Here is a 24,961-nt window from a genome sequence, read left to right on the forward strand (position 1 = left end):
GATCCTTATACAGAGATGAGGAAAAGTGTGGTTTTTTAGGTCAATTCAGTGAAGTATTTCACTCTTTTCCCTGAGTTGAGTCAGATAGGGTGTTCTAACAACTTGCTGACAAACGTCACTTTCGATCTTCAGCTCATTAGACTTCAATTGACAGCCAGTTTTGACCCATTAAACGTCAGAATTGAAAAGTTCTTGTGAAATACAAAGTTGACGCATTTTTATTCATGTTTCTAACGCCACCAAGTCAGCCTTCATCGGGTGTTTAAATCAAACGTTATTATCATTTTACTCTGACTGGGTCATTCTTGGACAGCATTCACAATCTTGAATTTGCATGCTAAATAGGTCTCGCCAGGACGTCTGCTGACAAGGCTCCTTGGATTATCAATCTGAAGGATTCCAAACTAATTTTTTACATCAAAACACTTGATTAGGTGTTTAAAAAGTCACAACACTTATTTTGATAACCGAAATGAACCAATATATAAAACCTAACACAAAGTGGTTTCGGTGCTTGCTAGGTGCCCCTCCTGCACCAGCCAGTTGGTATTGTTCCAGAATTTTGTGCTTTATTTGCAAATAACAATATTATCAAAGCAATCAAATTGATCATTCCTAAAAGTGAAGTAGTCCTCTCATAGGAAGATCGAGTTTTTATCCCTGTCCAATCAATAATTATTTCTCCCTCTACTATGATAATGATGACTACATAGACTACATCGATTGATTAATTGCATGAAAATAATTGTAGACGATATGATGCATGATCACCACGAATCAATAAGGAAGATCCAACCGACTTATAATTGGTTCAAAGAACTCAATTTTGACCGAAACTTCCCAACGTATACTTTATGCTCCGTGTGGAAATAATTGGTTCATGTATTATAATACATGTGTCCAATTGACACGTATATTATTGTACATGCGGCCAAATGTATATTTAGCTACAACCAGATCTAACACGCGCGGAACACGTGGTCAATGACACGTGGCCACCTGTTAGCCACGAGTACAGTTTTCGTACACGTAGCTAACTGAACGTGGCCAATTACTTTTTTTTTGTAGTGTCAGATCGAGAAACAATGACATTACACCCCCATGCACTCACTGCTAAGAAGAATCAAGAATCTTAGTTAATTGCAAACCCACCTTCCACTGGAAAGTTATCAAAATAGTTTTGGCGCCTTCCATCCTTCAACTCTGTTTAAGACTTTGTCCACAATATCTTGAAGCCTCTTTTTTTTTTTCCTTTGCCAAACAGTAATAGCAGACCAAGGTGCTTTGTATCATTGTATGTGTAGTTCTGAAAGGCAAGATGGCTTGAATACTGTTTTTGATTGACAGCTGGGTGGTATATATTATATTTTTACCAAAAAAACATGGATGATTTTGATGTGTTATATATCAAGAAAATAATTGATAGAGGATGCTGCTGTGGAAGTAGCCTTAGCAAAAATAATGACATCATCTGAAAAAAAATAAAAAAATAAAGGAGTTATTAGGTGACAGTTTCTAGCAATTTTGATACTTGAAGGAAGGATCAGTTCGTCCATCTCTCTGAAAAAGCCGCCGTGTGAGAACTTTACCCAGTAAGTGAAAAACATTACCCAGTAAGACTAAACACATGGAACACATACGTACTACTTTTAGAGTTTCACACTTCGGCCACCAACGTGCGTACGATGATAATTAAGTCAAACTATTGACGTACAGCCTTGCAAAAGCAACATCTAAATAAAGAACTTTGTTCTTCTACTTTTCTCTTTAGAGTATAGTTTTTTTTTTTTTTGAAAAGCTCTTTAGAGTATAGTTATAAGTAAGTCAAACGATCCAGACCATTGATCTGGCCCTGTAAAAAAGAAAGAGAAAAAAAAAAAAAAATGAAATTGAAACAGAGGTGAAAACACTCATAGAGCCTTGAAAATTTTGGAGCAATTGTACATCGTGCACGCAGCCTGCAGAGTAGACAACAATATCAGAATGTTCGCTGCTAGAAACGTAAGACATGGCCATGAACCAAAGACGTACTTCTTCATGGCCACGTTCATCCTGACCTTCCAACTCCCCGAATAATAAGTATTTGCACCTTCAATGGCCTTGTCCAGAATGGGAACTTTCGTTACCCTCACAGACTTGGTCATGCCATTCCAAAGCGTTGCCACTTCTTCATCGCTTTTGAGGCGGTTCAAGATGATCCCCGCCTCTCGAAGAATCCTCACATCCTCCTCACCATCAATTATTCCATTCATCAATTCCGTGTAACGTGTAAAAAGCATCTCCTCCGGCGCAATGCAAGCCTCATAGGCCACCAGGTTCCTTAGCACAACTTCCGAGTTATCATCCAAATGAATAACGGGAAGGTAAAATTTACCACAACACTTGTCGAAATTTATGGATTCCAATCCACCCTTTGCTGGGCGAAATTTGACACCAACTTTATGAAGCTGTGTCACGCTTGGGATTGCAATCTCTTCGACCAAAGGACTCAATTCTTCTTTAGTCTTCTGAGATGCACTTTCCACCTCTTCGGCCACGCCCCCTGCCGATGATATGAGATTGTTTATATCACCCTTGTTTCCAAGATGCAAAACATACGAGAGGATTGTAAATGGTAGTGCAACCAGAAGCATGATTGCTTTTGACTTGCAAATTTTACTGAGAAGGCGGAGCGGGGCCAAGTTAATATAAATTAGTGCCGCCAGAAATGATTTCAAGGCCTTTCTAAACCAGCCAATCTCTTCGTCCGCTTTTGGCTCCTCCTGCTCACAATCAGGTACAAGTTGCAGCTTTGGTGCAACCATGTGATAGAGAAGTTCTAGCAAATGGGCTCTCTCGAAACATTCTTCTCTAAAATGTTGGTAATTAATGTACTTGATGGGTAATAGATCTTTGCAGAAACCCATCAGCATTGTGGCTAATGCTTGGTCATGATCTTCATGCAGCAGATAAAATTTGTGGACTTCTCTGAGCAAAAAGAGAGGAATTTGATTTTCCAGCATGATAATATCCCTGAGGATCGCGTGGTGTGCCGTTTTCCTCCTTGTATAGTCGATCAGATGTGCCATCTTAGAGGAGACTCGCATAAGCGAACCTTCCGTTTTGGCAGAGTAGGTTTGGAGATACTCCAACAAGAAGGAAGTATCGATGGCAAATATCCATGCGAGTGTTTCCCGGTCGAACTCCAAGAAGCGGTGGTAGCAAGCGCGGAGAGTGGTATCACTTTCCGCAATATGGTTGACCAAGTGGCAGAATTTGATTGGATGGAGGTTCTTTTGCAGTCTCTTAGCGGAAGTGAGCTTGTAGTGCTCCATCTCGAAGAGTTCAAGCCGCTGGTGATGGTAAGGGCCAAGGGCTATTAGCTGTGGAATGTATGCTTCTTGTTTGAAAGAGATTAGTGTTTTGGGAACACTGAAGATGCTAATGGGAACGCCTTCTTCATCGCTTTCTTCTAGGCCTTCTTCTATGGCTCGACTTATCTGTATAACCCATTCTTGGTCATAACTAAGTTTTGTTGATTCCATGGCTTCTCGATCAAAGTGTATGTGTTGAAGCTAGCTAGCTAGCTAGGAATCCTTTTATAAGAAGAGGGGGAACGTTCATAGCTACTTCGCGCTGATAACGTGGAAATTCCTATCTCGAGCATTAGATTAAGGTTGTGTACGTTTCTCTGTTTTCGGATGGAGACCGTTATAATAAATTAGATTATAGACGGAGAAGATGCACTTGGGGCCCACGAAAGATTCTTCCTTCAATATTAGTAGTAAGGAAAGCACAATAACAATCTACCTTTCACAACTACGTACGAAGGTGGAATGATGATTAATTTCAAAAGTTGAACAGTCCAAGTGTCCAACTCTTAAAACCCTGTTTTGACTCAAATTCCTCGTCGTATACTTCCAAGTTGTAGGTTCACACCTCACGCGCTCACGAAAAACATGACAATCCCATGTACGTCAAAGCTGACAGGTAGAATATGAATCGAATAATTAAATGGGTTAAACACATTTTTAGTCTCTGAGTTTTTGAAACCTTATTTTTTAATTCTTAAGTTTTAATTTATATCATAGATGATATATCAATTTTGGAAAATGATCAAATTAGTACATCGGTTAACTTTTTCATCCAAAAACTAACAGTTTGCCACGTGTTAACTTTAGAGGTTGACAAATGGCTGTTAGAAACATATTGCTTTGATACCACATGTTAGAAATAATTAAATAAAAATTATTTCTTTAACCAAACATGCGCAGCGGAAAAAAAAAACAAATAAGACAGGATTCAAGCTTACCTCTAGCCATATTTGCTCAAGCGTCTCCACGATCCATCTGAAGAACAAGAAAGATTATTTGAGGGATCTTCTAACCTATGCCTATTGCTTGATGGCTGTACTGATGGTGTACACAGGCACTCTATTTATAGGCTAGGTTAGGGACCCTCAAAATGGTAAACACCGTATTTGTTTCCTTCCATCAAGGAAACAATATCGTTAATTGATTTTAAAATCAATTAACCGATTCCATATTTACGGTAATCTAAATTAATAGAAATAACCATAATACCGATTCCATATTTACGGTAATCTAAATTAATGGAAATATCCATAATGCCGTATATGTTTATTGAAAAAATAATAAACATAGTAAATACCGTAAATGTGATATAAAGGCCACAACCAAAAGGAATAATATATTACATTCTCCCACTTGGACTTTATAACACATGACCATATGGTATTAGGTTCTTTAGTTTTGGCCAATCTTTTATGGAATCCTCCAACTCAGTTAAGAAATGTTTCACACGAATCATAGCGGTAAAACCATTATAAAATTAGGTCGTCCCTTCCATGTATCACGATGTAAAACACTCCTTACATGAGTACCTTATGGATAATCAAGCTTTATGAATGAACTTCCTATAAGTCATTCGAGTCCAACTTTATTTATCCTCATGGATAAAATAACAAATGTGCACAAAAAATCTTTATTACAATAACTTTATGTCTATAGACCAAAAAGAGACAAACCAAGCGAAAATGAATTAATGAGTCTCATATATTCCGCATGACTTTATTCTTTCTTTACCGGTAAACTTTAAGTCATTGGATCCGCAATCATTAATTCAGTACTTATATGCTCAATAGACCATTTATGTCTCTTAATGTTATCTCTCGTACTGAAATACTTAATGTCGATTTATTTCTGCTTCTACTCTTTATTCTTATAAAAGAAGATTATAGTAGAATTACCGCAGAGTATCTTTATGGTCTAACTGTAAAATCGACAAGATTGAGACTTTCAACAAATGTCTCAACCATCATGCCTGTGTACCAAATTCATAGCACGCTAGACTTTTAGCTTTCTTGGTAGACGTAGCAACTATAGTCTGCAAACTGCATCTCTAGGATATATCCTTCAATAAAAAGATATATACCTTAGAGTAGACTTTCTACTATCTACACAATCAGCAAACTCAAATCTGAACAACTAACCACCTTCAAATGGAAAGTGTATCCTTAGGTTAAGTTGTTCTTCTTGGTTCCTTGCATATACCGCAAGGCTTTATTTGCAGCACTTTATTGACTCAATATACTTATTGTCAGTCATATGGTTATGTATAATGCAGACGCTTAAAACTTTTCATCTGCCCTTATTCCAATACCTTTTGGGACATTAATATGTATTTAATTAGTCCCTCTTAATTGCTACTGAAGGTGCAAATCCTTCATTCTAAATTTTTTCCAAAACTTTTTTCAATGTAGGCCTTCCGAGACAATGTTAATATTCTTTATGTCTCTGTGAATCTCTATGTCAAAAGACATAAGAGGTTTCACCCAAATCCTTCATTTCAAAGTTTTTGTGAACTTTATGTAGCAAACCTAAATCACCACTTGCAAATATAGGACTATAAAGATTACTGTACTCCCACTGACCTTAAGGTATATATACTAATCAACAAGGTTTTCTATAAACAATAACCTTGTAAGAAGTATCTTACCATTGAGAGATCTATCACAGCCCATAAATAGAATTCTTTAATTTTGTAAGCTTTCTGACTGTTATTTATAAAACCTTTTGATTGTTTCATGTAAACCTCATCTTTAAGATCCTCATTCAGAAAAGTTGTTTTCGCATCCACTTGATGTAACTCTAGATAGAAATGAGCTACTAATGCTATGATTATCTTGATGAACCATTCTTAGACATTGGAGAGAATGTTTCACGATAATCAATGCCTTCCTTTATGAGTAAAACCATTGGCTACGAGTTTAGCTTGACCTTTTAGCCATGGACTTATCTCTTACTTCATGGCACTGAATCTCAATGTGGAGTTTTCTCCACTCATAGCATGTGAAAACAAATTTGGATCATCTTTATGTCCAATGTCAACATCAGACTCTGGGAGATATACAACATGATCACTAAGAATTGTTGATCTCCTTATTCTATAGGATTTTCTTAATTCTACTTCCTCTGCATTTTTGCAATGGGAGAATAGACTTTTGAACCTTTTCTGTATGAGTTGGTTGTTCTAGAAATGATTGTGGCTCAGGATAATCAATCTGATTTTCCCTGAATACAATCAATCATCCTCTATGAGGAGGAGATTTGGCCAACTCTAGTGCTTTCTCAAATTTCAATTTGTGTGAATGAACACTCCTACTAGGTTCTGCATCCTCTAGAAATTTTACAATCAACAACTCTAGGATTATATGAAGGATAATAAAACATTAAAACCCTTTAAAGTTTACTAGATAGCTTATAAAAGATCTACTGGTTGTCCTTGAATCTAATTTCCTAATGCGAGGACTATAAATCCTCTCTTTAGCAAGGCAACCCTATATGTGTAAATAATTTAAACTTGGCTTCCATTTATTTCATACTTTAAAAGGTGTCTTAAAGACAACCTTAGATGGAATCTTGTTTAACATATACACAATGGTCTTCAAAGCTTTACTTTATAAGGGCAATAGCAGATTAGTATTACTGATCATTTCTCCTTTGTGTGTACCTACCTTAATACTCTATGCCTATATTAGATCTTATGATCTTCATATTGTTTCTCTTCTTCTTCCTTATAGGTATTGAAAGCATTCAATACCTCAGCTTTAATATTTAGAAGATAGAGATACATAAACTTTATATGGTCATCACTAAAAGAGATAAAAAATATCTCTGACCATTTAGGCAATGAGTATGAAAAGGTCAACACCTTTCAATGTACATGATCTCAAGAATCTCAAAATGCTCTCTTTGGCACCTCTAGTGGTCTTGTTGGTATGCTTTCCCTTATGCAGTCCACACAAGTACCAAAGTCAGTAAATTACCGACTTTTATTTTCTGTATAGAGATATATTTCAATCTCCAAAGCCATAACAAGAGCATTTTTAAATTCTCAAAGACTCTACTTTACGTCAACATCACTATGCAGAAATAAACAAATAATTTTGTTTCAAAAATTGGGACGTAGGTCAATTTTAAATAGACTTTAAATAACCCCCAACCAATATTCCACCAAAAATAAGAAAAATTTCCAGTTTAAAATAAAATTGAAATTTTTAATAAGCCAAACTAGAAAATAGATTTCAAAAAGATTATGGAATATAAATCATTTTTGAGGTCAAAATTATAACTGAATTTTAAAATTAACCAATAGATCCCAACAAGCTCAAATTATAAACACGTGTTATCCATTTTAAAAAGGACTCTGCATTTGTGTTGACAATGTGGATTGTTAAACCATAATCAATCCACAATATATTTGATTGAGTCACTAAAAGAGATTCACGACACACTAGATATGGAGATTATCTTTATTTTAAGTCATTTCTTATACTTCATGCAATCTTTCTTTATATGCCCTTAATTTTCCTTATTGCATGAGAAATAGGTATCTTGATTGCCATAATACTTTATTGGCACTTTATTCTCATGCTTTAAGTGTTGGACATGATTGCATTTATTGGTCCTCCCCTTGACATGAGTAATCATGTGAACACTTTATGAATTCTCTCATATCCTTGAACACACATGGTTAGAAGTTTATTTACTAACCATTTATCCTTACGTGTGTTACAAGATAAAATTTTACACTTGGAAGAGAAAATTCAAAAATAAAATGACCAATAATGACTAAAAAAATCTCAATCTTTAGGGACTTAAGCTAAACTACAATATCCTTCATTCCCACAATAGAATTAGAAACACTCAAATGAAAAAGTATATTAATCTTTTTCCAGTCAGAAAAATATTACCATAAAGTATTGAAATATAAAACTACTAAAGTAGAGTATTATGAACAGCTGCAATAACCAAGAAAATAAACACTTTAATGCTATGAATTAACATTATTTTAAATTAGCCAATGCCAATTTAAATAGTAAATTTCAACCTACCTGTGGGCAAAGGTTGCATCACGTATGAAATTTACTCTTTATTAATAAGACTAAGGCAAATTTAAATATTAAAAAATAAAATTCTCTGTACCTGTGGGCAACCGAAAGAAATTTTACTTTTAATACTAAATTTGTTATCTTATTCTAATTAAGTCATAAAAATAAAAACTTCCCTGCGGGGATAAGTAATTAAATTTATGAATTAATTACAAGACAATGTTAACTTTATTTTAAATTAGCCAATGCCAATTTAAATAGTAAATTTCAACCTACCTGTGGGCAAAGGTTGCATCATGCATGAAATTTACTCTTTATCAATAAGACTAATAAATTTAAATATTGAAAAATAAAATTCTCTGTACCTGTGGGCAACCGAGAGAAATTTTACTTTCAATACCAAATTTGTTATCTTATTCTAATTAAGTCATAAAAATAAAAACTTCCATGTGGGGATAAGTAATTAAATTTATGAATTAATTATAAGACGATGTTAATTTTTCTATATGAAGTTCACGTGTACGATCTTTATACAATTATTATAAAATCGAGATGCTGTGGCTCTCCCAAAATCATAATAATCACTCTGCAATTTATGAACATCTAATAAAATTCTTTATGATGTTCTTATGTATAATCCTGATGTAATTATCATTAAAAAATCGGGATGCTGTGGCTCCCCAAAATCATAATGATAATTACGTGTGTGTAATCTTGATGCAATTGTCATTCAAAATTGGGATGCTGTGGCTCTCCCAAAATTATCATGATAATTGCTACTTCATTAACATCTAACAACTTTATAGATGCCCCCTTAATAGCCCCAGGAATATAACAAACCAATACCTAAATGGGGTAAACAGCATTTTTCAAGGTGCAAGCAGATGAGCTCCCAGGAAAGTGAGGGGGGTCACACCGGACACACTTAAATCCTAAGACTTTCCTTGCCAGAACTTTCCCCGACATTGCATTCTTAGATATTACTGTAAACACACCAGTATATATGGTATTGTTAATTATTCTTAGGTCTAAGCATCAAGCAATTTATATTTAAACAATATAAATTTAAAATATATATTCCTCAATTCATGTATTAAATAAACAATAATTTTAATACACAGTACTGTAAATAATAAAGGGAATAAAACTTTAATATGAGGACATAATAAAACACATGGCCTAATGGTTTAGTAAGTGGCCAAGGCCCTTTACACCTGGTGAACCCAGGTTCTAAACACCATAAGGCCTAAATTCCCCTTTTAAAAAGAACTTGATGGGTTACTGAAAAGGGTTGCTGTATTGGGCTGACCCAATTGGGTTAACCCACTTAATTTGGGTTGGGTATCTGTATTGGGCTACTGGGTCACAAGACTCCAAATGGGCTACTGTATTTGGGCAATTGGGTCAACTCACTTAATCGGGTCAGGCCTCTGGGTCTATATATAGTGCTGGCCCAAACTAGGTCAGCCCACTTGAATGGCCCAAAACTGCATAGGTTTTAAAAAACCCTACCCGAAAATATATCCAACCCAAAAACTTTAATGGGTCGAAACCCTACCCAGTCACCAACCAACCCGACCCGTAATGTTCCAGATGGGTTGAAAACCCTAAAAATGGAACCCTAGCCACCACCTCTTTATGAAAATACCCATATCAAAATTACAACAACTCAAAATTAGGCAGTATATCATAATACACAGAATAGTGATAAAACAAAAAATAGTTTTATCAAATTTATGGGTTTTCACAAACAGTACGTGAACAACAAATATTCACAAAATAATCGCTAATGCGTTTCTATCATGTCACAAAAGACGAAATATTGCTCAAATAATATTGACAAACAGAAGTGAACAATACCAAATAGAATATACTTGATTCAATATTGATAACCAATAGTAAAATTATACGCTAAGCAAAATAGCACAGAGGATGACTCTGATACCACATGTTAGAAACATATTGCTTTGATACCACATGTTAGAAATAATTAAATAAAAATTATTTCTTTAACCTAACATGCGCAGCGAAAAAAAAAAACAAATAAGACAGGATTCAAGCTTACCTCTAGCCATATTTGCTCAAGCGTCTCCACGATCCATCTGAAGAACAAGAAAGATTATTTGAGGGATCTTCTAACCTATGCCTATTGCTTGATGGCTGTACTGATGGTGTACACAGGCACTCTATTTATAGGCTAGGTTAGGGACCCTCAAAATGGTAAACACCGTATTTGTTTCCTTCCATCAAGGAAACAATATCGTTAATTGATTTTAAAATCAATTAACCGATTCCATATTTACGGTAATCTAAATTAATAGAAATAACCATAATACCGATTCCATATTTACGGTAATCTAAATTGATGGAAATATCCATAATGCCGTATATGTTTATTGAAAAAATAATAAACATAGTAAATACCGTAAATGTGATATAAAGGCCACAACCAAAAGGAATAATATATTACAATGGCACTATATTAAAAAATTAAAAATCTTTAAAAATTAATTAAAAAATAAAAATAAGAGTCTAACAACCCACTAATAAGAAGTGTTGGGAGTGGGGCACAGAGAATGGCCACCCCCCGCTCTCTTCCTAACTGCCAACAAGTATAAAATTCGGTGCAACATCAAGTCACAGATGACAACCTGCCTACTAGTATGCCATAATTCAAAGTCACACCATATCAGGACCGTAGTTTGGTGCCACAACTGGTCAAGTTCGTATCCCACCAAGAAATAACCTTTTAGCCAAGGCTGTATCCCGTTAGAGGGCACTCCACATAAGGGGAAGATATGTTATCATTTCAAATATAAAACCTTGAAAAATTCATTTTAAACTCCAAATTGTTATTAATCAGATTATCAAACAAATCAATTGTTAAGCAAGTCACCATAGATGATATTACCACAATCCAAATTAAGCGTAAAATAAAATAGACAAAGATTTGGTGATGAAATAAAACCTTTTGAAGAACTCTTAAAAAGTAGAAACCACCTCGGGTGCCAACCAATCTCAAAGGTATTCACTATATAAGATATGTGTTACAATTAGTTAACTTACAAAACCTTTGTAAACCTTGACTCAGCTTGCGATTCCGGCAAACGATCTGTTCACCTCTCACTGCAATGGCTTCATAACTTTTGGCCTTTTTTTTTTATAGAAATGATCACTTTCATGAACAAACCTTATCAGCTACACCCAAAAACTCTTGTGGCTAAAGATTTTTCGGCGGTTTGGTTAATGAAGAACAAGGAGAGGTAATAAATTGTTTAAGACTCAATGGTATTTAGAAACCTCGATCCCCAATGCAAGAACAATAAAAAATAGCCTCTAATGTCTTTTGCAAGTCGTAGCTTATGACGTGAGAAGAAAATTGAGGTTTTAAAGCAAACTCAGCTAAAATATTTAAAACGTCCCATTGGCTGGTTTGGTCAAATGGAACTTAAGTTCATCGATCAAACTTTTAGAGTTTGCAGATTCAGAAATTGATTTAGTTGAAGGAAAATTCTCAAAAAAAAAAATAAAAATTATTCGATGAATTACGTCTAATTATATTTTGAATGAATATTACAAATAACAATATCTTTTAAAAAAAATAATAATTAGGAACTAAATTTTGACCGAAACTTCCCAACATATACTTTATTCTCCGCGTTGATTATGGTATGACATTACTCCCCGTGCGCTCAAGAATTGTACTGGCCGGTGCCCTTGAAAAGCCACGTTCCAATGGAAAGTACTTATGAAAAGAGTTGCCAAGAAGACTTCAAAGACTTCCAGCATCAACACGTAATATAAGTTATCATAGTTTTTCTTTTAAGACTTATTATTTGATGTTGACTAATCAAGTGATAAGTCGTCATTCGATCTATATGTACGTAATAAGTGACAAAAATAAATTAAAATAAATTTTACAAATAGAAAAAAGTGTTTTGATCGACATATTCTAACAATCTTTTAAACCTAGTTTTGTTGATCTTTTGAGCAACTTAATAGAGTCATACAACCACCCTAAACCTAAATTTTGTAGAATTACGTACACTTTCGTAAGAGAGAGAATTCTAATCAGCCAAAAGAAAAAAAACAAGTGCAATAAAGACTTAGAAAACTTGCTAGAACTTGTTGTTTTGTCCATCATTTACACGAAAGACTTAGAAACCTAGAAACCTGAAAATCATACTACAAACCATGCACTGATCTGGCCCGGTAAGAAAGAAAGGAGAAAAAATATAATAAAATTGAGACACATATATAATAGTACTTATACTGCTCAGCAACAGAAGTGAAACATGCAATCACAGAGGCTTGAAAATTTTGGGGCAATTGTACATCGAACAAGCAGCCTCCAGAGTAGACAGCAATATCAGAACGTTGGCTGCTAAAAATGTAAGCAATGGCCATGAGCCAAAGACATACTTCTTCACGGTCACGTTGATCCTGACCTTCCAACTCTCCGAATAATAAGTATTTGCACCTTCGATGGCCTTGCCCAGAATAAGAACTTTCGTTACCCTTACAGACTTCGTCATACCATTCCAAAGCGTTGCCACTTCTTCATCGCTTTTGAGGCAGTTCAAGATGATCCCCGCCTCTCGAAGCAGAGACGGAGGGAGGGGGGGGCTGGCAGGGGCCATGGCCCCCCCTCAATTTCTTTGAAAAAAAAAATTTCTTAGGTTAAAAAAAAAAAAATCTAAAAAAAAAAAAATATATAAGTTAAAAAACTAAAAATTTAGCCTATTGGCCCCTACCGAAAATTTATTTTTACCACCGGCCCCTGCCCTTAAGAAGTTCTGGCTCCGTCCCTCGAAGAATCCTCACATCCTCCTCACCATCAATTATTCCATTCATCAATTCCGTGTAACGTGTAAAAACCATCACCTCCGGCGCCATGCATGCCTCATAGGCCACCAGGTTCCTTAGCACAACTTCCGAGTTATCATCCAAATGAATAACAGGAAGGTAAAATTTACCGCAACACTTGTCAAAATTTATGGATTCCAATCCACCCTTCGCTGGGCGAAATTTGACACCAACTTTATGAAGCTGTGTCACGCTTGGGATTGCAATCTCTTCGACCAAAGGACTCGATTCTTCTTTAGTCTTCTGAGATGCATTTTCCACCTCTTCGGCCACGCCCCCTGCCGATGATATGAGATTGTTTATATCACCCTTGTTTCCAAGATGCAAAACATACGAGAGGATTGTAAATGGTAGTGTAACCAGAAGCATGATTGCTTTTGACTTGCAAATTTTACTGAGAAGGCGGAGCGGGGCCAAGTTAATATAAATTAGTGCCGCCAAGAATGATTTCAAGGCCTTTCTAAACCAGCCAATCTCTTCGTCCGCTTTTGGCTCCTCCTGCTCACAATCAGGTACAAGTTGCAGCTTTGGTGCAACCATGTGGTAGAGAAGTTCTAACAAATGGGCTCTCTTGAAACATTCTCCTCTAAAATGTTGGTAATTAATGTACTTGATGGGTGATAGATCTTTGCAGAAACCCATCAGCATTGTGGCTAATGCTTGGTCATGATTTTCATGCAGCAGATAAAAACTGTGGACTTCTCTGAGCAAAAAGAGAGGGATTTGGTTTTCCAGCATGATAATATCTCTGAGGATTGCGTGGTGTGCCGTTTTCCTCCTTGTATAGTCGATCAAATGTGCCATCTTAGAAGAGACTCGCATAAGCGAACCTTCCGTTTTGGCAGATAAGGTTTGGAGATACTCCAACAAGAAGGAAGTATCGATGGCAAATATCCATGCGAGTGTTTCCCGGTCGAACTCCAAGAAGCGGTGGTAGCACGCACGGAGAGTGCTATCACTTTCCACAATATGATTGACCAAGTGACAAAATTTGATTGGTTGGATGTTCTTTTGCACTCTCTTAGCTGAAGTGAGCTTGTAGTGCTCCATCTCGAAGAGTTCAAGCCGCTGGTGATGGTACGGGCCAAGGGCTATTAGCTGTGGAATGTATGCTTCTGGTTTGAAAGAGATTAGGGTTTTGGGTACGCTGAAGATGCTAACGAGAACACCTTCTTCATCGCTTTCTTCTAGGCCTTCTTCTATGGCTCGACTTATCTGTATGACCCATTCTTGTTCATAACTAAGTTTTGGCGGTTCCATTGCTTTTAAATCGAAAGACATATAGTCTCGCGGTTTAGGGAGAGGGAGAGAGAGAAATGTGTTTGGAAGGGAGAGACAGAGAGAGCAGTACTGTGTAGTAGACAAGTGCTTCAAGCCTTCTCTAGTACTGATCACTAGTATATATGTTGAGGCACTCTTTTATAGTACCAAGAATTCGAGGAGAGAACTTCGCGCTAAATACAAGGAAATTACTTACTTGCTGCCCTCTCGAGCATTAAGGATCGATGAATAATAAAAGTCAAGACATGTGGGAGACTAATTTACCATAAATATTTTTCCTCGTCATAATATGTGTTTTGTCTGTTTTTGGATGGAAACTAGCTAGATTCCAAATTTCCAATCTTGCTCTTGAACATTAGTACTGAAGGAGCTAGAAGATCGATGCACAATAACAATTTATATAATTTGTGTTAAAGTGTTCCGCATTACTAAGAGATTTTTGTTTTGTAGATTTTGTAAGTCATGGACACACCTCCTCTCTCAAAGAGTCTTTTGAGAGTGTGTAAGGCCCATGGACTTTACATGGTATCAGAGTAGGTTCTTTTAACAACGATGGGCTTTTTCCTCCCGTTGTTAAACACGTGTTTGACCAAAGATGTCACACGTGAGGGGGCGTGTTAAAGTATCTCACATTGCTAAGAGATCCTTGTCTTGTAAACTTTATAAACTATGGACACCCATCTTCTATCAAGGCGTCTTTTGAGGGTGAGTAAGGTCCATAGACTTTTACAATTTGAATACACCTTAAATTGGAATCTAGCTAATTTATTAGAGATGTACAATTTATACAATTTGAACACCCTAAAATTCTCGTTAAATACTACTCCGGGCATCTTCGTGATTAGGTCATTCACGTTCACTATTCTTATTACTTTAACACCCAATTCCTCGCACCGTTGCTTGAAGCCTGAATTTCCCACTCTCAGGCCGCTGAACAAAAGCACTGTGATTGGTGTTTCTCTTTGTTTAATTTGAGCTCGGTGATGTCGTAAGCGAGAGGAAGAGCTAGCAAGCTCCCCATGCTATGACCAGCCACTGTTATGCTAAGCTCCTCGCGTTTGTATCACACCGTCAATAAATGAGAGGGAAGAGGGAGTGAGGGGCATAATTGGAAGTTTAACTTAAAAAATCACCTAACAGGCACGTGTTGTGGGTTTCGTCAAGAATTACCGGCGAAACCTAATGGAATAACCAACATTGTAAGGTTTTGATAGTGGATACCTCCGATCGATAGTTTTGCTAGTTTGATACTATTTATTAAACATGCGTGATAATTTGATACTCTTTTGTGAAATTTCTCCTTAAAGGTAACTAACCTACTGGTAGATTTGAAATTTCTTGAATCTATTATAGGTTTTTCAAATCTCATCAAATAAGAAAATATTCATATGTGATCCAAACCACTTGATCTGAACAAATAAATTACGCTCATTAAAAAAAAAATAGTAATAAAAAAAAAAGAGCAAATAAATTACAAAATGTGAGTTGTTAATACATGTTCAATCAAGTTATATTTTATTTCTTTAAGACTCGTACAATAAATACAATATAACTGAATAATAATAATAATAAAAAAAATCAGCCTTAACCATGCACATGCAGACATGTACTTCGAAAATGTTACAATGAAGGGGGAATTGACGCTACATATAAGAGCATTAGTAGCAAATTTTTAACTATTTTTTTTTTATTTAAGGAAATTATTTTTTGCTTCCCTATAAAAAAAACACATCACAATAGATTTCCTTACTTTTCTCTATATCAATTCAATATTATTTTTTTACTCTTATTTTATTTTTTTTTCTCTCTAACCTACTTTTTCTCTCTTTCCTATATCAATTAAATATATATTTTTTATATTAAAATAATACATAGGGAATGAATAGTAGACATGTATATATAAGGAATTATTATTCATTCCCAACCTCCTCATCTAAATATAGGGCATTTGCTGTGGAAGGTTTTTTTTTTTTTTTTTTTATGTTTTTCATGAAATTTTTCCTAAATATAGGGAAAGGAACCAATATAAGGTAACTGCAAAAAACCTCCCACAACAGATGCCCTATATTTAGATGAGGGGGTTGTGAATGAATAGTGATTCCCTATGTATACATGTCTACTATTCATTCCCTATGTATTATTTTAATATAAAAGAAGTATAATTAATTGATATAGGGAATAAAGAAAAAGTAGGAAAGAGAGAAAAAGAATAAAATAAGAGTAAAAAAAAATAATATTTAATTGATATAGGGAAAAGTAAGGGAATCTATTGTGGGGTATTTTTTTATAGGGAAACAAAAAATAGTTTTGTTCCCTAAACATAGGGAAAATGGTTGGGAATCTGCTGCTAGTGCTCTAAGAGCAATTCCAGCAACTTCCCAACCATTTTCTCTAAATATAAGGAACAAAACTATTTTTTACTTCCCTATCAAAAAACACCTCATAGCAGCTTCCCTTCATTTTTTCCTATATTATTAAAATATTTTGTTTTTACTTTTACTTTAATTAAAAGTAGAAAAAAATAAGATAAAGTAAGAGAGATAATGGAGTTGTTTGGTAATGGATTGTGAATTGGAATATTTATTTGAATAGTAGTAAAAAGTGATTGATGTAATATAAAATTTAAGAATGTTTTATAGAAAAGTGAAAATATTTTTTTTTTGTAGTGGATTTTTTTTATTTGAATAGTAATAAAAAATTATTGATATGATGTAAAAAGTGTAAAAAAGTTAGAATATTTTTTATTTGATATTTTTGGAAAAAATGAAATGGGAATTGAAAAGTACTATTCACTTTCCAAGAAAACGAAAATTTTAGAAAAACTACTGTAGAGAAGTTTTTGTAACTTTCTTAAATTTTTTTTTTAAAACTTAGGAAATAGACCTCCTTTATAGAAGTTGCTGCGAATACTTTAATGAATTCGCCACTGCTAATTTTTTGGACCAGATTGGAGACCGGATTGAACTTTGCTTTGAAAATGGCTTTACAACCTGCACAATAAAATCTATCATAGTGAGAATCACGAGCTTTGAAAAAAAAAATAAGGGGAGATAAAAATAAGAATAAGGAATTAGAGCACTATGCCTTGTTTATGTGTCTTTAGAGCACTAGCAACAGATTTTTAACTTTTTTTTTTTTTTTATATTTGGAGAATAAAACTACTTTTTACTTCCTTATAAAAAAAACACCTCACAATAAATTCTCCTACATTTCCCTATATCAATTAAATATTATGTTTTTTATTCTTATTTTATTCTTTTTCTCTCTTTTTTACTTTTTCTCTCTTCTCTAGATCAATTAAATATACTTTTTTTTTTATATATATATTAAAATAATACATAAAGAATAAATAGTATATATATATATATATATTGAAAATTACTAATTCATTCCCAACCACTCATCTAAATGTAAAGTAACTGCTGTGTTAGGTTTTTTTTTATTTTTTTTTTTGATTTTTTTTATGAAATTTCATTTTTGACACGTATAAAAATGGGTTTATCTATTGAGGTTCTTACGCGCAATGGCCAGACTGGAGTCAGTTCTTTTCCATCACCTGCTACGGTAGACGACGTCAACGGAATGGCGTCGTGAACCTGCACAACACCCTTTCTTCTTGTGTGGTTGCTTTAGTCTTGAGGTTCATTGGATGTGCAAGATAATCAGACAAAAGCTTTGTTCTTTATTGAAGTGAATTTTTTCGCTTTGACTGAGTAATGCGAGAAGAGAAGACATGAAGGAACCTTCCTTTCTTCAGATTAAGATGACTACCTATTGTCATTTTCATAGAAGTGAATAAATGTACCCCCTTTTTTTTCCCGTTTTAGTAAAGAAGGATGTATTTCGAAATTAATGAATTTTCCCTCTAATATTGAATAAGTTTATACCAGTTCTTACTACATGGCTTTTTTCTTCTCTACAAAGAACACCCGCCCTCTCCCTTTTCTGTCTTTATCCCGCAGGTTCCTTACAATGTCACTTTTCCTCTTTCAGTAGAGTGAAATTAAAGGGGCCAAAACTTCTAATTAAGTTAATTGAACAAGGGATTAAGGGAAGTGATGAAGGGTTTTCTGCAGAGCATTGCTTGAACTTTTTGCCAAAAGAATCTAAGAATAGTTTGGAAGCTTACAAAAATCAGTCTAACGCAAAGTGACTAGTTGCTAACTTGAAGAAATTAATTCGTGAATATGTTCCCTGTGTCGAAGCGTTATCAACATATGTGCATGTTATGGTCTTGAAGGGGCTTCCTCTGTTTTGTGACACCCTGTTGCCACCATCTGTAGTGCTCTGATTCTAAGACGATATTAAAGTGTATTTATATTTATAAAAATATATAAATACACTTTTATATACTTTCTTGCACTTCAAAGCATATTCAGGCAAAAGGGGGGACATTCTATGGGGACGAACTGCGTCCTGTGTGAACAGAAATAGGAGTCTCTAGATATATGATATGAAGAGTTTGTATACTTTAAAAACATTGTGTAAATTAGCTATTAGCACTTGGATTTATGTTTGGAAAACACCCTAAGGCAAGTGCGAAATTAAGGGTGTCCTAATTCAAGGGGTACTGTGATTTAGGGTCTGATTAATAAATCAGTGCCAACTACCTGAGGATTAGGTTTGTTAATTCACTATAAAAAAAAAAAAAAAAAAAAAAAAAAAAAAAAAAAGAGGACACTTACGAAACCGTCTGTAAAAAATTTATTATGGACGGTTTGATTAAACCGTGCATAAAATTTCAGACGGTTTTAACTAAACCGTCTGGAAATTTTCATTTCCAGACGGTTTTATAAAAGCCGTCTATAAATCGTCTGTAAATATTATTTCTAGACAGTTTAGTTAAAACCGTCGGAAATTTTATAGATGGTTTTTACCAAACCATCTGGAAATTTTTTTCCCTTACCATGTCATCAATCCGCGTGATACCCCCTTGTTTCACCACATCCCTCCGATTTCTTTCTCAACTAAAATCACAACTGCCCGATTAAAACCTTCACGCACACTAGCTGTATTAATTACATCGAACTCTTAAAACCATTTTTTAAAGCATTCACGCACACTGTATTCTTAAAACCATCGATCTCTTTCTCTCTCTAGCTATCTCTCGTTCTTCTTCTTCCTCTGGCCCAATCCCAAAATTTCTCTCATCTCTCTCTGTCTCGCTATCTTACTAATCTTTCTTCTTTTGTTGTCTGTGTTTTTTTTTTTTTTTTTTTTTTTTTTCAGAAGACGACGACTCACCCCACCGCCGCATGACTCGGTCGCCGGTGACGGAGATCTAGGCGTCGAGGTCTTGCCGGGGAGCTGGTTTTGACGTTGTGGTGACGAAGATCAAGGCTTCGAACTCCGATCTACTCCAGGCTGGATTTTTGGAAGATCGGGTTCGATCTTCCACTGTTTCTCCCCTACTGAACTATCTTGGAACTCTTTGTTGGCTGGATTTTAATTTTGGGTTGGATTTCATGGGGGGAGGAATGGGAAGATTTCGCCAGCCCTTGAAGAAGTTTTCGACGAGGGAGAAAAAAAAATAAATAAAGAGTTTCCGGCGAGGGCCAGAAACAGAGCATCGCTGGCGATTGAAGAAAAAAAAGCAATAACGCCGGAAACGAGAAATTCCTAGACATATTTAGACATTCTGGACAATAATTAAGATATATATATATATATATATATATATATATATATATATATATATATATATATATATAAAGAAATAAATCGAGACAGAAGAAAAAAAAAATTAAGTCTTGAAGGTTTTGGGCAAAACCGTCTGAAATTCTGGACGGTTTTGCCCAAACCGTCTGAAATTGATTCCGGACGGTTTTTTTTTGTTTTTGTTTTTTTTTTTTTTTTTTTTGTAGTGATTTGTTATCTATATGTACAAAAATATTTAATAAACGTTACAAAAATACGACATTATTCATCTGAGGTTATATTGTTGATTTATTGTTTAAAAGATTTAGTGGTCATGTGGTTAATTTCGGTGGAGAATGTGCGCGCGCGGGGGGGGGACCAGCGGACCCACGCGCATGCAGGGGTGCGTGTGAGTTTTCAAGTTTATGGCTTCTTTTTTTTTTTTTCTCTCTCTCTAATCAGTAATCACACCCTTAAAACCCTTAAAAATTACAAGTCAATACGAACTTCTTCTTTTTTCTTTTTTTCTAATTGAATATAGGAAAAGGGTTACAAGGTTAGATCTTTACCGCTTTTTATCCTAATGGAAGAGAAGATATGAGATCCTATGAGAATTTTTTCAAAAACATGATTGGAAGCGGCCCACTTAGCTAAACAATATGCCCGAAAATTGGCACTACAAGACACTTTCAAAGCATTCCAGCTATGAAAAAAAGATAAAACTAAACTAATATATAAAATGCAATTAGCAAAAGACCAAGAAGAGAAAAGAAAAGGATTATTGATAGCAAGAATAACAAGTAAAGCATCTCCCTCCAAAAATAAATTCCCACAACCAGAAGTTGCAGCCAACTGAAAAGTTAAAAGAGCAGCAGAAGCTTCTCCAAGAAGTGCATTAGAAGAAGTCAGCTTTTGAGTAACAACGAGAATAATATTACCATTTTTGTCACTAATAATTGCTGCAGCAACAGAAAAAGCACCATGGATAGCAACATCAAAGTTTCCTTTGATACATCCAGCAAAAGGTGGAGTCCAAAGAGAAGGTAAAATAGAATCAGACCAAGCCTCACAATGCAAGCCCAAAGTATAAGAATTCTGCTTGATTGCTTTTGCAGGAGAAGGTTGAATTCCATCATGAATAAGTTTATTCCGAGCCATCCAGATAAAGTCTAAAGTGAGAGAAGCAAACAATTGGAATTTCCTAACTTCAGATTTAGGAATAGCAAGCATCATCACAGGAGAAATAATAGCAAGAATCCAATCTGAGATATGTCTAGAGGCGAAAGCTGAGGGAAAAAGAGGCCAACTAGAGCTCCTCCATAAAATTCTAGCTAAATCACATTCCAAGAAAATGTGAGATAAGGTTTCAAGAGAATTCTTACAGAAAGTACAAACCCAAGCATCCATTTCCTCATAGATAATAAATTGACCAACATTTGCACGTGAAGGCAACATATCCCAAGCAATCTTCCATAAAAAATGTTTAAGCCTAACTTGGATTTTGAGACCCCAAGGGATTTCCAAGTATCCACAAAGAGAAAAGAAACACGACCTCATTGATCAATAAAAATCTCATGCGTGCCCTGAAGGAGACACTACAAAAAATTAGATGTTTTGAGCCCTTTTTTAGAGCTATTTTAAGGCCTTAAAACGGCTCAAAATTGTTGGAGACGTTTTTTTTGTACCGTTTTCAAAACGGCTACACATATCATGTATTAAAGTTTCGGTTTGAGCCGTTTTAGTCCAAAACGGCTCTAATTTGAGCCGTTTTTAGCAAACCGGTTGGAGTCGTTTTGGACCAAAATGGCTCTAAATATATATTTTTTTTTTAAAAAAAAAAAACCATTATTTTTTTTAGAGCCGTTTTAGGGTCCCTCTAAATAAATAATAATAAAAAAAAACATTTTTTTTGAGCTCTAAATAAAAAGAAATATTATATATATATATATATATATTGGTAATACCTGATATAAAGTTCTAAATTATAGTTTGCAACAATTCCTGGTTTTTGCACATGAGCAGGAGACGCTGCAGTTGATTACTCAAATCCAGGAAGGATTGTTTTACAATTAAAATCATCTCATATCAACATATAATTCAACCTAATTTAAAGTTATAAAGAACCCATTGCATTGATTATATAGCAAATAGGCCAACATGAATGCTTAACATATACCGATATACCAATTTATAAAATGTGGGTCTTGCAATTTGCTGTTTTCTCAAGCCAATACCAACAAACGAAATTGTATTAAGCAGTTCATTGTCTTTTACCATAGACAGCAACTCAAACTCACCCAAAAAAGGATAAGAATACACAAATTAAATCATGGAAGTCATTGTGCAGAAATCAACCGGAAATCAAAGGTTCCGAAAATCGCCGGAAATCATGGAAGTCATTTTTTTTTTTTTCTTTTGATGAACTAAAAGCTTTATAAACCAAACACAACAAACTACACTCCAGTCCAAAACTGGATTCGAAGTTCAACAAGAAACAAAACCTAGATGCTTGCATCAAAACAACAAACCAAAACACACCCAGCTCAACAGCAAAGCAAACACCACAACACACAACACAATACAACCAAAGAAGCAAGAAGCACATAGCTCCACAACTCAAGAAAAATCAAAACAAAGTAATAGCCACTACCAACAGATTAAAAGCGATGAACGTCCGAATGGGTTCCGACTCGACCCCTTGCCCAGTTGCCGGAAACCGCTTCTAATCGTCGGAAATCAACTTCTGGCTCCACCGGTTGTCGATCTATGGAAGATCGGGTCTTTGGGTCACGGGTTCGCCGAATCTCCTCTCTAATCCGACCGGTGTTTCTCCTAGCTCCCATCTCTCTCTCTCTCTCTCTCTCTCTCTCTCTCTCTCTCTCTCTCTCTCTCTCTCTCTCTCTCTCTCTCTCTCTCTCTCTCACTCCCTCACTCTTGGTCTCTCCTTCTCCGTCTCACCCTCTCTCAGACTCTTCTCTTTCAATCTCTATCTCTCAGTCTCACCCTCTCTCAAACTCTCTCTTTTCATCTCTCTGGGTTCGGGTGAGAAGAGGAGATTCAAGAAAGAGGAAAGAAAAAGAAAGGAGAAAAAGGAGTTGCGTGGGGGCAGTGGCCAGTGGGTACATTTTATAACAGAAAAAGAAACAAAAAAATTTTGAAACAAAAAGATGAGGGGCGCGCAGGACACAAAAATTTTCATGTCCCGCACGCCCCCTTCAAAACGACTTGGAGTCGTTTTGGGAGAAAACGACTCTAGTTGGAATCGTTTTCGCCCAAAAGGGCTCCGACAAAAATAATCTTTAAAAAAAAAAAAAACTAAAAAACTAATATTTTTAAAAAACAAATTAAAAAAATTAAAGAAAGAAGGAAAACAAAATTAAAAACAAATTTTTGTTTAAAAAAAAACCTGAAAATTAAAAAAATTAAAAAAAAAAACAAAAACAAAAAAAAAACAAAAAAAAACAAACAAACAAACAAACAAAATTAAAAACAAATTTTTGTTTAAAAAAAACTGAAAATTATAAAATTAAATAAACAAATGAAAAAAAAAATTAAAACCAGTTTTTTTTTTTTATTTATTCTATAATTTTTTGTTATCTTATATTTTTTTAAAAAAAATTTAATAATTTTATGAAATGTATTTTTGTCATTAGAGAGAACATTGACATTTTTTTTTTTTTTTTTTTTTTTTTTTTGTAGTTTTAGGGGGAACATTTGACACATGATGGATCATGGTACGATCTATGTGGTCGATTGTTGTACGATCTAAGTGATCGATCGTTGTACGATCTATGTGATGGAACGTGGTACGATCTATGTGATCGATCGTGGTACGATATATGTGATCAATTGTGGTACGATCAATGTGATAGGTCATAGTACGATCTATGTGATAGATCATAGTACGATCTATGTGATCGGTCGTGGTACAATCAATATGATAGGTCGTGGTACGATCTATGTGATCGGTCGTTGTACGATCAATGTGATAGGTCATGGTACGATCTAAGTGATCAGTCGTAGTACGATCAATGTAATAGGTCGTGGTACGATCTATGTGATCGGTCCTGGTATGATCAATGTAATAGGTCGTGGTACGATCAATGTGATCGATCGTGGTACGATCAATGTGATAGGTTGTGGTATAATCTATGTGATCGATCGTGGTACGATCTATGTGATCGATTGTGGTACGATCATGCGTGATCGTTCGTGGTACAATCATGTGTGATCGTTTGTGGTATGATCATGTGTGATCGATCGTGGTATTATCTAAGTGTGATAGATCGTGGTACAATTTAGGTGATCGATCGTAGTACTAATTTGAGCCGTTTTAACTAAAACGACTCCAATTAATTTTGAGCCGTTTTAACAAAAGCGGCTATAATTTGAGTCGTTTTAGTTAAAACGGCTCTAATTATCAAATGAAGAGAAGGAGCCCAAACCCATTTATCAAATGAAGAGATGCGAGGAATATGAATACTCATGATATTCTGAACAGTAGTAGGATCAAAAAGATCCATCAGCAACTGAATATTCCACACATGATCTTTTGTAAGTAACAGATCATTAACAGAGAAAGAAGGTAACACAATCAGATTTGCATTTGGTCTAGGTCTGAAATTTGGCATTAAAGGAATCCATGGAGAGTCCCAAATATCCACATTCAAACCATTAGAAATAGAAATACAAGCTCCCAATTCAACAACTTTACAATTTTTCAATACACCTTTCCAAAGCCAAGAAGAGCGAGGGTTAGAAGATCATGACCAAGCATTAGCCACA

General features: G+C 35.0%; 2 protein-coding genes across 2 annotated transcripts; both read right to left on the reverse strand.

The window, feature by feature from the left end:
- Positions 1–1,910: 1,910 nt before the first annotated feature.
- LOC133870623 (putative UPF0481 protein At3g02645) lies at positions 1,911–3,524 on the reverse strand. Its single transcript, XM_062307787.1, has one exon. The coding sequence runs from the start codon at positions 3,522–3,524 to the stop codon at positions 1,911–1,913; it is 1,614 nt and encodes a 537-aa protein (XP_062163771.1).
- Positions 3,525–13,159: 9,635 nt separating this feature from the next.
- Positions 13,160–14,518, reverse strand: LOC133870625 (putative UPF0481 protein At3g02645). Its single transcript, XM_062307789.1, has one exon. It carries the CDS (start codon positions 14,516–14,518, stop codon positions 13,160–13,162), a length of 1,359 nt encoding a protein of 452 aa, XP_062163773.1.
- Positions 14,519–24,961: the final 10,443 nt, after the last annotated feature.

The sequence above is a fragment of the Alnus glutinosa genome, chromosome 6 (assembly GCF_958979055.1).
Source record: "Alnus glutinosa chromosome 6, dhAlnGlut1.1, whole genome shotgun sequence".
NCBI lineage: Eukaryota > Viridiplantae > Streptophyta > Magnoliopsida > Fagales > Betulaceae > Alnus > Alnus glutinosa.

Excerpts from the sequence above, each read along its gene's own strand:
- LOC133870625 (XM_062307789.1), bottom strand. The coding sequence starts at position 14,518 with ATGGAACCGCCAAAACTTAGTTATGAACAAGAATGGGTCATACAGATA.
- LOC133870623 (XM_062307787.1), bottom strand. The coding sequence starts at position 3,524 with ATGGAATCAACAAAACTTAGTTATGACCAAGAATGGGTTATACAGATA.